General features: G+C 52.0%; 1 protein-coding gene across 6 annotated transcripts in view; it reads right to left on the bottom strand.

Annotated features, from left to right (window-relative positions):
* CROCC (ciliary rootlet coiled-coil, rootletin) overlaps positions 1 to 12,133 on the bottom strand; it is a 644,212-nt gene that overhangs the window by 284,896 nt on the left and 347,183 nt on the right. For all 6 annotated transcript variants that reach the window (XM_069611116.1, XM_069611117.1, XM_069611118.1 and 3 more), the window contains 2 exons: positions 6,332 to 6,491; positions 5,381 to 5,548 (listed from right to left, as the gene is read on the bottom strand). In XM_069611116.1, the coding sequence (XP_069467217.1) occupies positions 5,381 to 5,548; positions 6,332 to 6,491 (328 nt within the window). The remainder of the gene's footprint in view (positions 1 to 5,380; positions 5,549 to 6,331; positions 6,492 to 12,133) is intronic.

Below are 12,133 nucleotides of genomic sequence, written 5' to 3'. Positions count from 1 at the left end.
TGCAGGGTGGGCAACGCAGGGCCATATTAGTAAGGTGAGGGAAGGTGGGGGCAAGGTTGAGCAGGAGGATAATAGGTTAGGGGAGAAAGGGGGTCTAAGTGGGATTAGGTGTATTGTTTAAAGGTTAGGTGAAAGGTGTGAAATATAAGGGGGACAGGTAGGAGAGGACCGGGGGTGTTTCCGGAGAGGGTTAAGGAGATGGCCAGGAAGGATAGTTTACTGAGGAAGGGGTTACTAGTGGTATGGGAAAGGGTAGGAGGTTGGAAGTCATTTAATTTAGGAGGGGTGCAGCATCTGAAGGTAGCAGGCTGGGCTATTCAGAGGAGTAGGTGAAAAGTTTGGGACGCTGAAAGTAAGGGAGATACAAAAGGTATGTCAGGGACTGGGGCAAACGGGATGTCTTTAAAGAATTTTTCAGTAGGTAGCAGGAGTGTTGCGCTTATTAGGATTTTTTTTTTTTTAAAGAATTTTATTAATTTTTCAATACAACCAACAATACAAACCAAACACGCAGTGCGATCCACCATCATTACATTTAACATCAATTGGTCTTTATTCACTGCCCCTCTACTCCCACCCCCCCTTCGCGAGCCTGTTTATCCTTCACACCCAGTATCTGCCACACATGGATGGGCGTCGTTATCATCAGATTCCTCTGGATCTGACATTGTTCCAAATAGGCCAGATATCGATGTTTTCCACGCCATCAGGGTACCCACTTCCTCCTCCCAAGACATGCAACTTGCCTCCTGGCACACCACCGTTTCAGCCTCTGACCATTTCTGTAAATCTTTCCAACACACCTCCACCCGTGGCTTATGACACTTTTTCCATTCCATAGCTATCCTTCGTTTTGCAAGCATGTACGCTAAATCTTTCAGTTTCCCAACATGCTTCAGTTTCCGTGGCCTAGGAAACCCTCCCAACAAGCAGGCCCAAGCCGTATCAACGGCGAGCGTGACCCCTTTCTCTGCTAGCTTTTGTGCAACTTCTCTCCAGAACCCCTCGATCACTGGGCACGCCCAGAACATATGTGTCATATCAGTATTCTCCTCGTCGCACTTAGGGCACGCCTGTCTCCCGGCATTCCGGAATTTAGATATCCTCAGCGGGGTCATATATGCTCTGTGCGTTACATACAACTGTATTTGCTGCAATCTGGCATTCCTAGATACTTTCTTATGGTAGCCCACGGCCCGCTCCCACATCCCATCTTCCATTTGGGCTCCCACCTCTGTTTCCCAATCCAATCTCAAATGTGTCAATTCTTTTCCAAACTTAGTCATTACCATCTCATACAATCTAGAGATTTCATGTCCCCCCTCAGTTGTGTCATATATCACCCCCATAATGGTGTCCGGTTCCTCCGCCAGAACTGTCTGAGGCCACGTTATCCGAATCTTCCGCACCAGCCTGTGATATGTAACATATTGGCCCCCATGTAGCCCCGCCTCCTCTCCAAGTCCTTCGAACTCCCTGATGGCCCCCTCTTGCCATACATCACCCAACGTTGCCAGTCCCACTGACTCCCAATAGGTTCTGATAATCACCCTCAGTTGCTCACCTCCTCCCGCCAAAGCAACCAGAGGTATCTGCGGGGAACGCGGGAGCGGGTCCCCCATTATTGTACATGCTCGTCGCCACATTTTCCACCCAAGCCTCATCATCCCCGGGGCTCCCTTATTTCTGACTCAGGCAACCAGATAATTTCTTGTTGGCAGGCAACTGGGTTGTAGCTATAAAGTTGTTGTGGTAAGATGGTCCAGGTTTGGGGGGCTGCGCTGGGATCAGTTGCTTCCTATGTTGGCTGGGTTGAGGGAAAGCTATGGGCCTCCAGAGGGGGTAATTATTCATGGTGGGGAAAATGATCTGGTAAAGGATACAGGTGTGGCTCTTCTTGGGAAAATAAAAAGGGAGTTTGTTATGGGTCCGAGAAGTGTGGCCTCAAGCATCTGTAGTGGGGACTAAGTGGTTGCTGCAGAGAGTTTGGAGGGGAGCGAGAAATGAGGGAGCGATAGAGCGGGCAAGGAAGGGGATAAACAGAGAGATGGTAGAATTTTGTGCATCGGTGGCGGTACAGGTTATGGACCATAAGGAAATAGTCTATGAGGGATTCATGATCTTTAGAGAGGATGGTGTACACTTGTCGCTTTATGGGAATAATCATTATCTGGCGTACTTGGGCTCTTGGCTGGGAGATTGGTTAAGGAGTTGGAGGTAAAGAGAACTGGTTGGGGGGTGGGGCAGAAAGAACACCTCGGTGGAGGGTTTTTCTGGTGCCGGGGGTATGGCCCCTTTAGATGTGGGGGGAGGGAAGCACAATGGGGGAATGGCACGGGAAAGGATGGGGTGGTGCTGTTTGCACAAGCGGGCCACCCCAGGGGAACAGGTATTGAGCCTGGAGGGGCATGGCCCGGGGAGAAAGCGGGACGCCTGGAAAAGGGGTAAAGAGACAGTAGGGTCCAAGGGATAGTTAGGGAGGAAGTGGTTTTATTTAATTGTTGGGGGAAAATGAAAATGTTTAATTATTTAATTGGTTGTTTAAAATAGTTCTTTAGTCTATAAGGCCATGGAGCCAGGTAAGCATTTAATTGTAAGCTTTGGCCTGTCACATTAAAGCAAACTTTTCTACTTTTAAATGAGTCTGGGTTTTTGTGCAGTAAGCCAAAAGGAGTTGACTTCAATCTTTAATAGTCTAGTACTTGTGTGACAGAGACAGGGACTTGATCCTCTCATGGTGAAATAGGGACCCATCCAGACCGGGGGCTGCGAGCACACAAAGGAGAACGCCAGAGCTAGTCCCTGAGGCGGAGAAGGTGGGGCCCAGTTCCCCAAATCCCATATTTGTGCCATCTTCTATCACACAATTGCATCCAGTACTGCTAGTGTTCTCTCTTTTCTGTTTCAGAAGCGCAACTTCCAGAATGCACCTGGGATCAACCAAGAAAACCCGGAACGGAACGAGAGTAATAGACCCGAGGAGAGAATGCACCGGGAATTATCTTGGCAAACAGAAAAGAGACTGCCAACACACAGCCGGCCAACCCAGACGAATTGAGACCTATGGTGGGGCAACAGTAGACTGGAAGTGAGGAGAAACTGCAGGGGGAACAGGACAGAAACAGAAACCCTACCCAAACCGAATTGGCAAAGGAATTCACCAACGCCTCAAGAAAGCCACATGGAAAACGAGGAGCCCGAGCAACTAGATGATAAACAAACAGACTGAAAAGGGGGCAGGGGAAATCGTTTTTTAAAGCCTTGCACCTGTGTAACCTAGCCCCTGGGGGAAAGACAGGCTCATATCAGCCCAAAGAGTCAGGTGAGCACTGGAAGCAAAGGATGTGGGAGGGGATTTAAAATTAAAACAATAACAGTATATAAGGGGCGTGAATGGAAGGCAGAGTGTGGTTGCAGGGGTGAGGTCAGGACCAAGAGACCAGGCAGAAGATGGACAGCAGAGCAGAGTTCTGAGGAGCATGCGGTGCAGAGGGCAGGTGAGGTATTGGTTGTGAGGGAAAGAGGGACCAGAGGGGAGAGTGAAACTGTGAATGTGAGAGGGTATGTGAAAGCGAGCAGAGGAGTGAGGGAAGGGAGAGCAGCAGAGTGAGGAGGGTGAGAGCAGAGAAGTGAAGATGGTCAGAGCAGAGGATTGAGGAGGGGTGGCAGTAGAGGAGAGAGGGGGTGAGAGTAGTGGAGTTAGGAGGGGTGAGAAGAGAGGGGAGTGTAAAGAGGAGAAGTCAGAGAGGAAAGAGAGGAAAGAGAGGGGTGAGTGAGAGCATTGGAGAAAGAGTATGGCCATTGGAGGGACAGAAGAGTGGGAAGATGACCAGAGGGAGTGAGACAGGACGGGAAAGAGAATAGAACAGAGGAAGTTGTAAGGAGAGAAATGAAAGAGCAATCAAGGGAGACATTGAACCAGAGCATCTTATATTGACACTTTTTCCCCCTCCTCAAACCATACTGATAATACTGGGGAGTGTTAGGCTAGGGCATCTCTAGAAAGTATCCAAAGGGAGGCAGGTAGAAAAATAAGGCTGTTAACCTTAGGCTAGCACTAGGTAGTAGGCATTACCCATCGGAAGCTGGGGTCGGGAGGTGGGAAACCCACTGGAGGACGAGTGAGGGATGCCCCATGGTGTACCCCCCCCACACCCCAGCTCTGGTTTATAAAAAAATGAACAGTGTGCCCATATTAACATTGAACAATCTTAAGTTGTTTAAAAAATAATAAATCCTCTTGAACCACCTTTCTGAATCTGGCCATCTGCGACCCATCACAGGGAGTTACAGTACAAGACACACATAACTTTGTGATGTGCGTATGGTTGGTCACTAATATTTTACATAGTGCTACATGCATAGTCCGTTAAACTAGGATTCAGGCCTTTTTGAACAGTGCATACTATAAACTGAACCACTTCTAAAGACTAACAATTATGTTAGAGAACATACACTAAGAGACAATGCTCTGCCCAAGATCACACAATTTAAGTGGAGAAGCTGGGATTTGAACCAGTTTGGAATTTAGGCCATTGCATGACAATATATCTTCTCGGCTCTGGGTGCTAAAAATATGTAATAAACCAAACTCTCAAATACATAAATCCTCATAGAAGTGCATTAAGAAACAGGAAAATAATTGCAGATTTCTATCTCTCATTCAAAATGGAAGTATACAAGTATCGGAATTTTAAGTAATGTAAGGCAATCATGCTCCTCTTGGTTCTGCAACTCAATTTAAAGCCTTAAAGACATAGAACCTGCAGCTTGTAATTATGCACAATGGAAAAGAAAAAAAAAGAAAAGTAAAACGTTTGGTCAAGGGATCATTTTGTGAGTCCCTTTAGGTGTCATAGGGGAAGATGCAGATGCAGGTGGTCAGCTGGTGGAGCTATGCAGGGGCTTTCAGATGTAAAAGCCTACATCACTGCAACAGTGATACCAAGTTAGAGGACTTGCTGCCATTCACAGCTGGCAAAGAGCTGCCCTTTCACATGTGCATACAACGGATGTGCATGGCCCTAATGCCAGGTATGGGGAGTGCCCTTGGGCACACAGCATCCTCATATTCACAGTTTTGGGGCCGAGCCTGGGCTGCAAGGCCGCCAGGAGTGGGAGGCCGTGACGTGGCGAGCTTGTTTCCCAGCATGCCCCGCTCGCTTGTTTTCTGACACCTTATGTTTCTCCTTTTATAGCTGGCTAAACCCGAGAGTCAAAGGTTAACTGGCAGCTATGAAGAGGGAGCGTGACGCAGCCAATGCAGGGTCAGTGGCAGGAGAGCACTGAATCGCCATGAGTGAAAGAGGTTTGTGGTGGGATTGTGCAAGAGATCCACCTGACCATCCTAAACCCCGCTCCCAACCCTCATTCCACCAACCTCTTTCCTCGAGGACTCGCGGCTGGCCTCCGACTCCACAATCTTCTGCTTGAGGCTGAAGGCCTCCCGCCGGTTCTCTTCCTCGCGCTGCTCGTCCAGAGACATGCGGGCTTGGAGCTCGGCAATGTCCTTGCTCTTCTTGGAGTTCTCGCTGTCCAGCATCTTCACCTGTGGGGGACATGAGCAAGAATAAGCGGGCAGCTGCGGCTTCCCCTCCCCTGCCTGCCCCAGGCACAAGCAGCCTGGCAAGGGGAGGGTCCTCTGAAAATAGAGACTTACAGGTAGAAAGGGTGCCCTGCAGAGCGACACACAGCGGGAGTTTGGACCATTGCATGGGCACAGCCTAAACCCTTGAACGTGCTTAAAGCATCTGCTTCCCCGTGGATCAACCAACTTAAGTACTCCATTAACAAACTAAGGAACCCCAGAGTCTCCAGTAAATCCAGAGAGAAGCACCAAGACGACCCTAACAGCCCGCCCATGGCATCTACAGAGGACCAACAGTCTGAGCATAGGCAGATGTCCGGAAAGCATACACAAACTCAACCGGTCCGGGAGCTCGGGCACCAGACACAAACTCGGCGGTCAAGGGCCTGCTGTGCAGAAGAGGTCCTACTTACCGGCACCCAGGGGCTGGCAGTAGTAGGTACTGTGGAGACCCATTTTACCTGTTGACCAAGCCCTGCAATTCTTTGCATGCCTTAAGTACCATCTCAGCATTTGCAACTCCCTGCAAACCTTGCCCAAGAAGCTCCCTGCATGTATCACCCAGACCCTATGCTCCTTCAGTTCCTAGCATCCCCCCCTGAGTCTCAGCTCCAGCAGAGCTTTGTGTGGTCCGAAGCCAGCAGATCAGTTCAATGCAGTAGGTCACCAGCGGTTCTACCCCTCCCACTACTAGCAAGCCTCACATAGTGGCCCATCTCTCACAGAGGACCCTGCTGGACTTACCTGTCGCCTCATCTCCTGCAGCTCCCTGCGAGCCTCCAAGCGAGATTTTTCCACCTCCCGCAAACTTGACCGCAAATCTGCAGCCTCCTTCTCCACCATTATCCGGGCCTCCTCCAGGATGGACAGCTTCTGCTCTTTTTCTTCATTGGCCCGCTTCAAGCTGTCATGAACAGGTGGCCACGCCGAATGGGAAGGGGAGGAGAGGAGAATGAAATGGAAGAAGCATTACACATGTCAGCAGATGTTTTTGCACATTGCTGTTTGGAAAAGAAATCTTTCAACAAATGTGTCCACTTCTAATGTTGTCTGAAATGTTCAGACTAATGCCCAACTTGATTTTCTTTTCGTTTTTCTTTCCTTTTTTAAAATCAATGAATGTAATACTGTATTAGTTGTTGCATTTTCAAATGTATTGCTAAATGTATGTCTTTGATGGCTGAATGAAACATGACTGTGTGACCTTCCAGCTCCAAGGCTGGGTATTTCTGAGACTCCAGTATCCAGAGGATGCTAATGGGTGGACTGGGCGATCCTGCATCTCAGCGATGTCAGAGGATGTCTATAGCCCTACTTTGGGAGAGTTGGTGAATGCGTGGGGAGATCTTGCATCTAGCTTGAACACGTTCAGGAGATAATGGGTCTTCCTGCATCTAACATGAAGATGAAAATGGTTGTGTTGGGGTTCCTGTGCCTGGTCACCTTGTGCTAATGAGTAGTTAGGCAGCTTCTGCATCCACTGTGAGATTGCTAATGGCTGTGTAGAAGGTTGCTGCGCTTATTATGGCTGTGCAAGTGAGTGGAGAGAAGGTCCTGGCATCCCGCATGGGAGCTTTATGATAGGTGAATAGCTTACGGTGCTAATGGGAGGGTAAAGCATTCTTGAACGTCACACTGGGTGTGCTAGTGGGTGGAGTGGAGCTACGTAAGGGCAGAATCCAATTTTTGGCGGTTCTGCAGTATCATTTTAGGGGATCCCACTCTTTTTTGCTTGTTCCCCCCTTTGGTTTCTAAGCTCTCTGGAATATTGTTGTGGGCAGGGCAGCTTCTGCCAAAGTCCCTCTGCTACCGGAACCCCATTTTTGTATACTGTAATATAATAGTCTCTATGGCTCCTAGGACAGAGGTGCTATCCAAGTCCCCCATTTTAGCCCTAAATTGATTGGTTTTAGGGAGTAGGCTGGAGGCAGCTGTAATTTAGTTTTAGATTCACCAGCGGTGCAAGCCGTTTTACCACAGCAGTAGCTCAATGTACCTTTATGGTAGACATTGGAGTATTCATGTGTTTTTTCAGCATGGGTCTGGCATGAATTCACATGCTCATGAATATTCCCCGTCGTCAGGCTGGGAATCCTCGGTAAAGAAAAAATCTGTTTCAGTTTCGTTTCTGAACTGTCTTTCTACTAATAACCAATCACTGGTCTCTGGGTCATACTGCCCCCAGCCAATGACTGCCCTCTACCTAAGCCCCTCCTCGGGCAGCCATCTTCAGATTTGGTAGCACGTAAAGTGGCAGTAGGACCAAGAGAGGAGCCGCAGAGGGTTTGGAGGGAGGGTTCGCATGTGAATCCATTCCAGACCCATGCTGGAGAACAACAGTTACAGGTAAGTAACTTGTTCCTTCTCCAGCATGGGGTCTGGCATAGATTCACATGCTCATGAATACAAGAATACATAGCAGTACACACATGCACAACCACGGGAGGTGGCAAGGCTCAACATTAAGCATTTTAACAACTCAACATTAAGCATCTTTTACCTCCTCACCCGGCTCATCTTCAAGCGAACAGGTTGCGCAGCACTGCCTGTCTGACTCTGTACTCCTCCCTGGAATCCCCGTCGACGCAGTAGAATCTCATGAAGGTGTGTGTTGACCTCCACGTAGCAGCCCTGCAGATGTCCAGCAGGGGCACACCAGACAGGAACGCCGTAGCACCAGCGATCACTCTGGTTGAATGTGCTCTCAGACGGCCGGGCAACAGTCGGTTTGCCAACCGGTGACAGTGCATGATGCAGCTGGAGAGCCATCTGGAAATGGAAGCCTTCGAGAGGGTCTTCCCTTAGTTCACAAGTCCAAAGTTCAGAAACAGCTGCGATGTCCTCCGAAAACTCTTTGTGCGGTCCACGTAGAACTTCAGCGCTCTAGGCACATCCAGCGAGTGCAAAGTCCTCTCAGCCAGTGACGAAGGCGACGGGAAGAAAACAAGTAACACCAAGGGCTTGTTGAGATGGAAGTCCAACGGCACATTGGGCATGAAGGAGGGGTGCATCCTCAGCACTACCCTCGTCTCGTGGAATGTCAGGTATGGAGGTTTACAGGAGAGGGCCTAGATCTCTCCCACTCGTCATGCGGAGGTGATGGCCACCAGAAACGCTGTCTCCCATGATAGGAACTTCAGCAGTGCCGAATGCAAGGGCTCGACTAGGGAACCCATGAGCATGGTCAGCACCACATTGAGCTCCCACGCCGAGGCCAGAGCCTTCACCAGCAGGAACAAGCAGAACAGTCCTTTCATGAACTCCTTCACCAGGCGATGAGACCACAGAGACGACCGCCCTGGAGTTCTCGAGGACGCCCTGGCCTTTGCAAGCACCTCCTTGCAGTCCGCCGGAGTGCTGCAGGAGCCAGGCCGGCAGTTTCAGCGATCCCGGGTCGTGATGTAGGATGGCGCCTCCCTCCCTGGCGAGAAGTTCCGCGTCCGTCGGCAGTTTGACTGGGGAGGGACGCTGACATGTCCAGAAGGTCTGGGAACCAGATCTGCCTCGGACACGCGGACGAGGATCATCCTGCACCGGGACCGTCTGAGTTGACTGATGAGTCGCAGCAGCAGAGGCAACATTGGGAACGCATACAGGAACAGGCCGTCCCAGGGGAATGAGAATGCGTCGCCCATGCTCCCCAGCTGGGGAAACCTGCTGGCGAACCTCCGGCACTTGGTGTTCGTCGCCGTCACAAATAGATCGATCTGGGCATTGCCCCATCGTCGGAATAGGAGACCCACTTGATCCTGCCAAAGCTCCCACTCATGGCAAGAGCGCAGCTCCCTACTGAACGAGTCGGCGATGGTGTTCTTTATTCCTGCCAGATGGAAGGGTACCAGGAACATCCCCTGGGCCATGGCCCAGTGCCACAGATCCTGTGCTTCCTTGGATAGGGCTTGGGATCTGGTGCCCCCTGCTTCCGGATGTAGAACATCGTGGTGGTGTGGTGGGTGAAGACCCTCACCGCCTTGCCCTTGAGGGACGGGAGGAAAGACCTGAGGGCCCAGAACACGGCTCGGAGCTCCAGGACATTGTTGTGTAGTGACCTCTCCTCCGGGAGCCAAAGGCCTCTTGCGTGGAGATCTCCGGTGTGTGCTCCCCATCCCTCCAGGGAGGCATCCGTCATCACCGTATCCTGATGTTCCGGGGTCTGGAAGTTCATGTCCGCCTCTAGATGCACGCGGTTGCCCCACCACCGGATCGCTTGGCGGAAAGTCTCATTGAGGGAGATCTTGTCTTCGAAACTGCCCGCCGAATGCATCCAACGGGCGTCGAGGAACTCCTGTAGTGGCCGCATCCGCAACCTGCACAGATGTACGAGGTAGATGCACAATGACATCATGCCGGGCAGTGACTTGATGGACCTCACCCTGGCCACTTCCATGGTCAACAGCTGTTGTACCTTGCCCAGGATGGCTTTCGTCCTCTCCTCCGATGGTGAAGCCAACCGTGCCACTGTGTCGAGTCTGGCTCCCAGGAACAGTGCGCCCTGCAACAGTACCAAGTGAGACTTTGCGAAGTTGATCGAGAATCCCAGTTCCGTGAGCAGGCAGACGGCCTTCGCTGTGTGATCGACGGCGAGTTCTCTTGACTTTGCTCGGATGAGCCAATCGTCCAGATAGGGGTATACGTGGATCCGCTGCAGGCGCAGCCACGCCACCACCGGTGCAAGGCACTTGGTGAAGACTCTTGGTGCCGACTTCAACCCGAAGGGCAGGGCCTTGAACTGGTAGTGCCGTCCTTGGACCACGAACCGTGGGAACTTTCGATGTCCTTTGCGTATGGGGATATGGAAGTAAGCATCCTCCAAGTCCAGCGATGACAGGAAGTCGCCTTCCTCCAATTGTCCCAGCACGTGCTGAAGGGTGACCATCCTGAACTTATGGGATTTGATGCATCTGTTGAGGTGGCAAAGGTCTAGGATGAGCAGCCAGCCGCCGGTCTTCTTTCGGACGAGGAAGTACCGTGAATATACTCCAGAGCCCCAGAGCCTCTTTGGGACGATTTCCATCGTGCCATTTTTCAGCATTGCTCATACCTCCAGAAGCAGCTGTGGCACGTGGTTTTCTTTCCTGGTCACAGGCGGGAAACGGGGAACTTTCTTTGGAACTCCAGGGAGTGTCGTGGTCTAGGGCATCCGGCAGCCAACGGTCAGTGGAGATGGACTCCGACACACTGACAAATTTCGTCAGCCATCCTCCCACTGGGGTGCCCGGGTGGGGGCCCGACGTCACGGCCGGTTCAGTCTTGTTTTGCTGAGGCCTTGCCACCTTGGCCTCCTTGGTGACGACAACGGTGTCCTCCTGTCTTGTTGCAGCTTCTGTAGGCTTTCTGCGACGAGGAGCGGGCTGCCTGGCGATACGACGAGGAACTGCCGCTGAATCCTTTGGAGCACCTTGAGACTTGCCTCTGGAAGTCCGAAAGGATGGCCGTCGCTGATGGAGAGAACCCAGGGCCCGAGCCGTCTCGTTGTCCGCCTTGATGGCCTGCAGTGACTCGTCCACTGCCTTGCGGAACAGGTTGTTCCAGTCGAAGGGCATGTCCAGTACCCTGGTCTGCACGTCCTGACGGATATCAGTGGCCCTGAGCCAACTACGCCGGCGAAGGCAAACGCCGGGGCCCATCTGGCAAAAGCCGGTGTCGGCGATGTCCGTAGCCACCGTGATGGCGTGGTCCGACGCCACCTCACCTTCCTGCAGGATTTCAAAGGCTTCTGCCCCCTTGTCATCTGGGAGGAAGTCCAGGATGGGAGCGATCTTGAACCACAGCTCCCTGTCGTAGCGCGCCACGATCGCGAGGGCCTTGGCCGCCTTGATGGTCGTCGCTGCCACGAGATGACCCGTCATCCCATGGCATCCAGCTTCTTCCCCTCGGCGTCCGGCGGGGAAGAGGAAGTTGATGCCATCGCCCCTGCCGATTTCTTCTTGGCCGCTGCGGAGACCACCAAATCCGGGGATGGCTGTGCCCTGAGGCACATAGGAGCGGAGTCTGGGACCCGGTACTTCTTGTCGTACCGGTCCATCTTGACAGGGACCGTGGATGGGTTCTTCGGAAGGGACAGTCCTTTGTCCCAGATGTCGTCCAGTAAGGGGACTGAGAGGACGGTCTTTCTCTTGGCCTCCCGTCACTGGTAGAGGAACCCTTCCTTCTTCTGCTCTTCGGGGCATAGCTGGAAAAGTTCTGATGCCCTGGCGATCATGGCGTGAAAGTAGCCAATTTCGTCGGGTGGGGAGGCCCGGGCAGGGGGTGATGGGAGATCCGTCCCGCCATCACCACCATCGTCGTCGTCCATCCCCGTCGTCGCCATCTCCATCTTCGTCCCCGTCTCGTCCCTCGGAGGAGGGGATGGGGGTTAAGGATGGAAGGGAAGTGGAGGATGGATTCGCCTCCGCTTCTTCGGTGGGCTCGCTGACGGTCCAGGCTCCGCTGGATCGTCCGTTGGTGGTAAGGACAACCTTGTCCTTATCTCCGTACACAGGGCCTGCAAAGCCATCAAGATTGCTCCTGAATTGTCTTGTGGCATAGGTTGCGATGGGAGCGAAG

Source organism: Ambystoma mexicanum, chromosome 8 (genome assembly GCF_040938575.1).
Source record: "Ambystoma mexicanum isolate Mex_15411 chromosome 8, UKY_AmexF1_1, whole genome shotgun sequence".
NCBI classification, from domain to species: domain Eukaryota; kingdom Metazoa; phylum Chordata; class Amphibia; order Caudata; family Ambystomatidae; genus Ambystoma; species Ambystoma mexicanum.
Note: the sequence above shows the minus strand (reverse complement) of the source record. Positions and strands in the feature narration are given on the sequence as shown.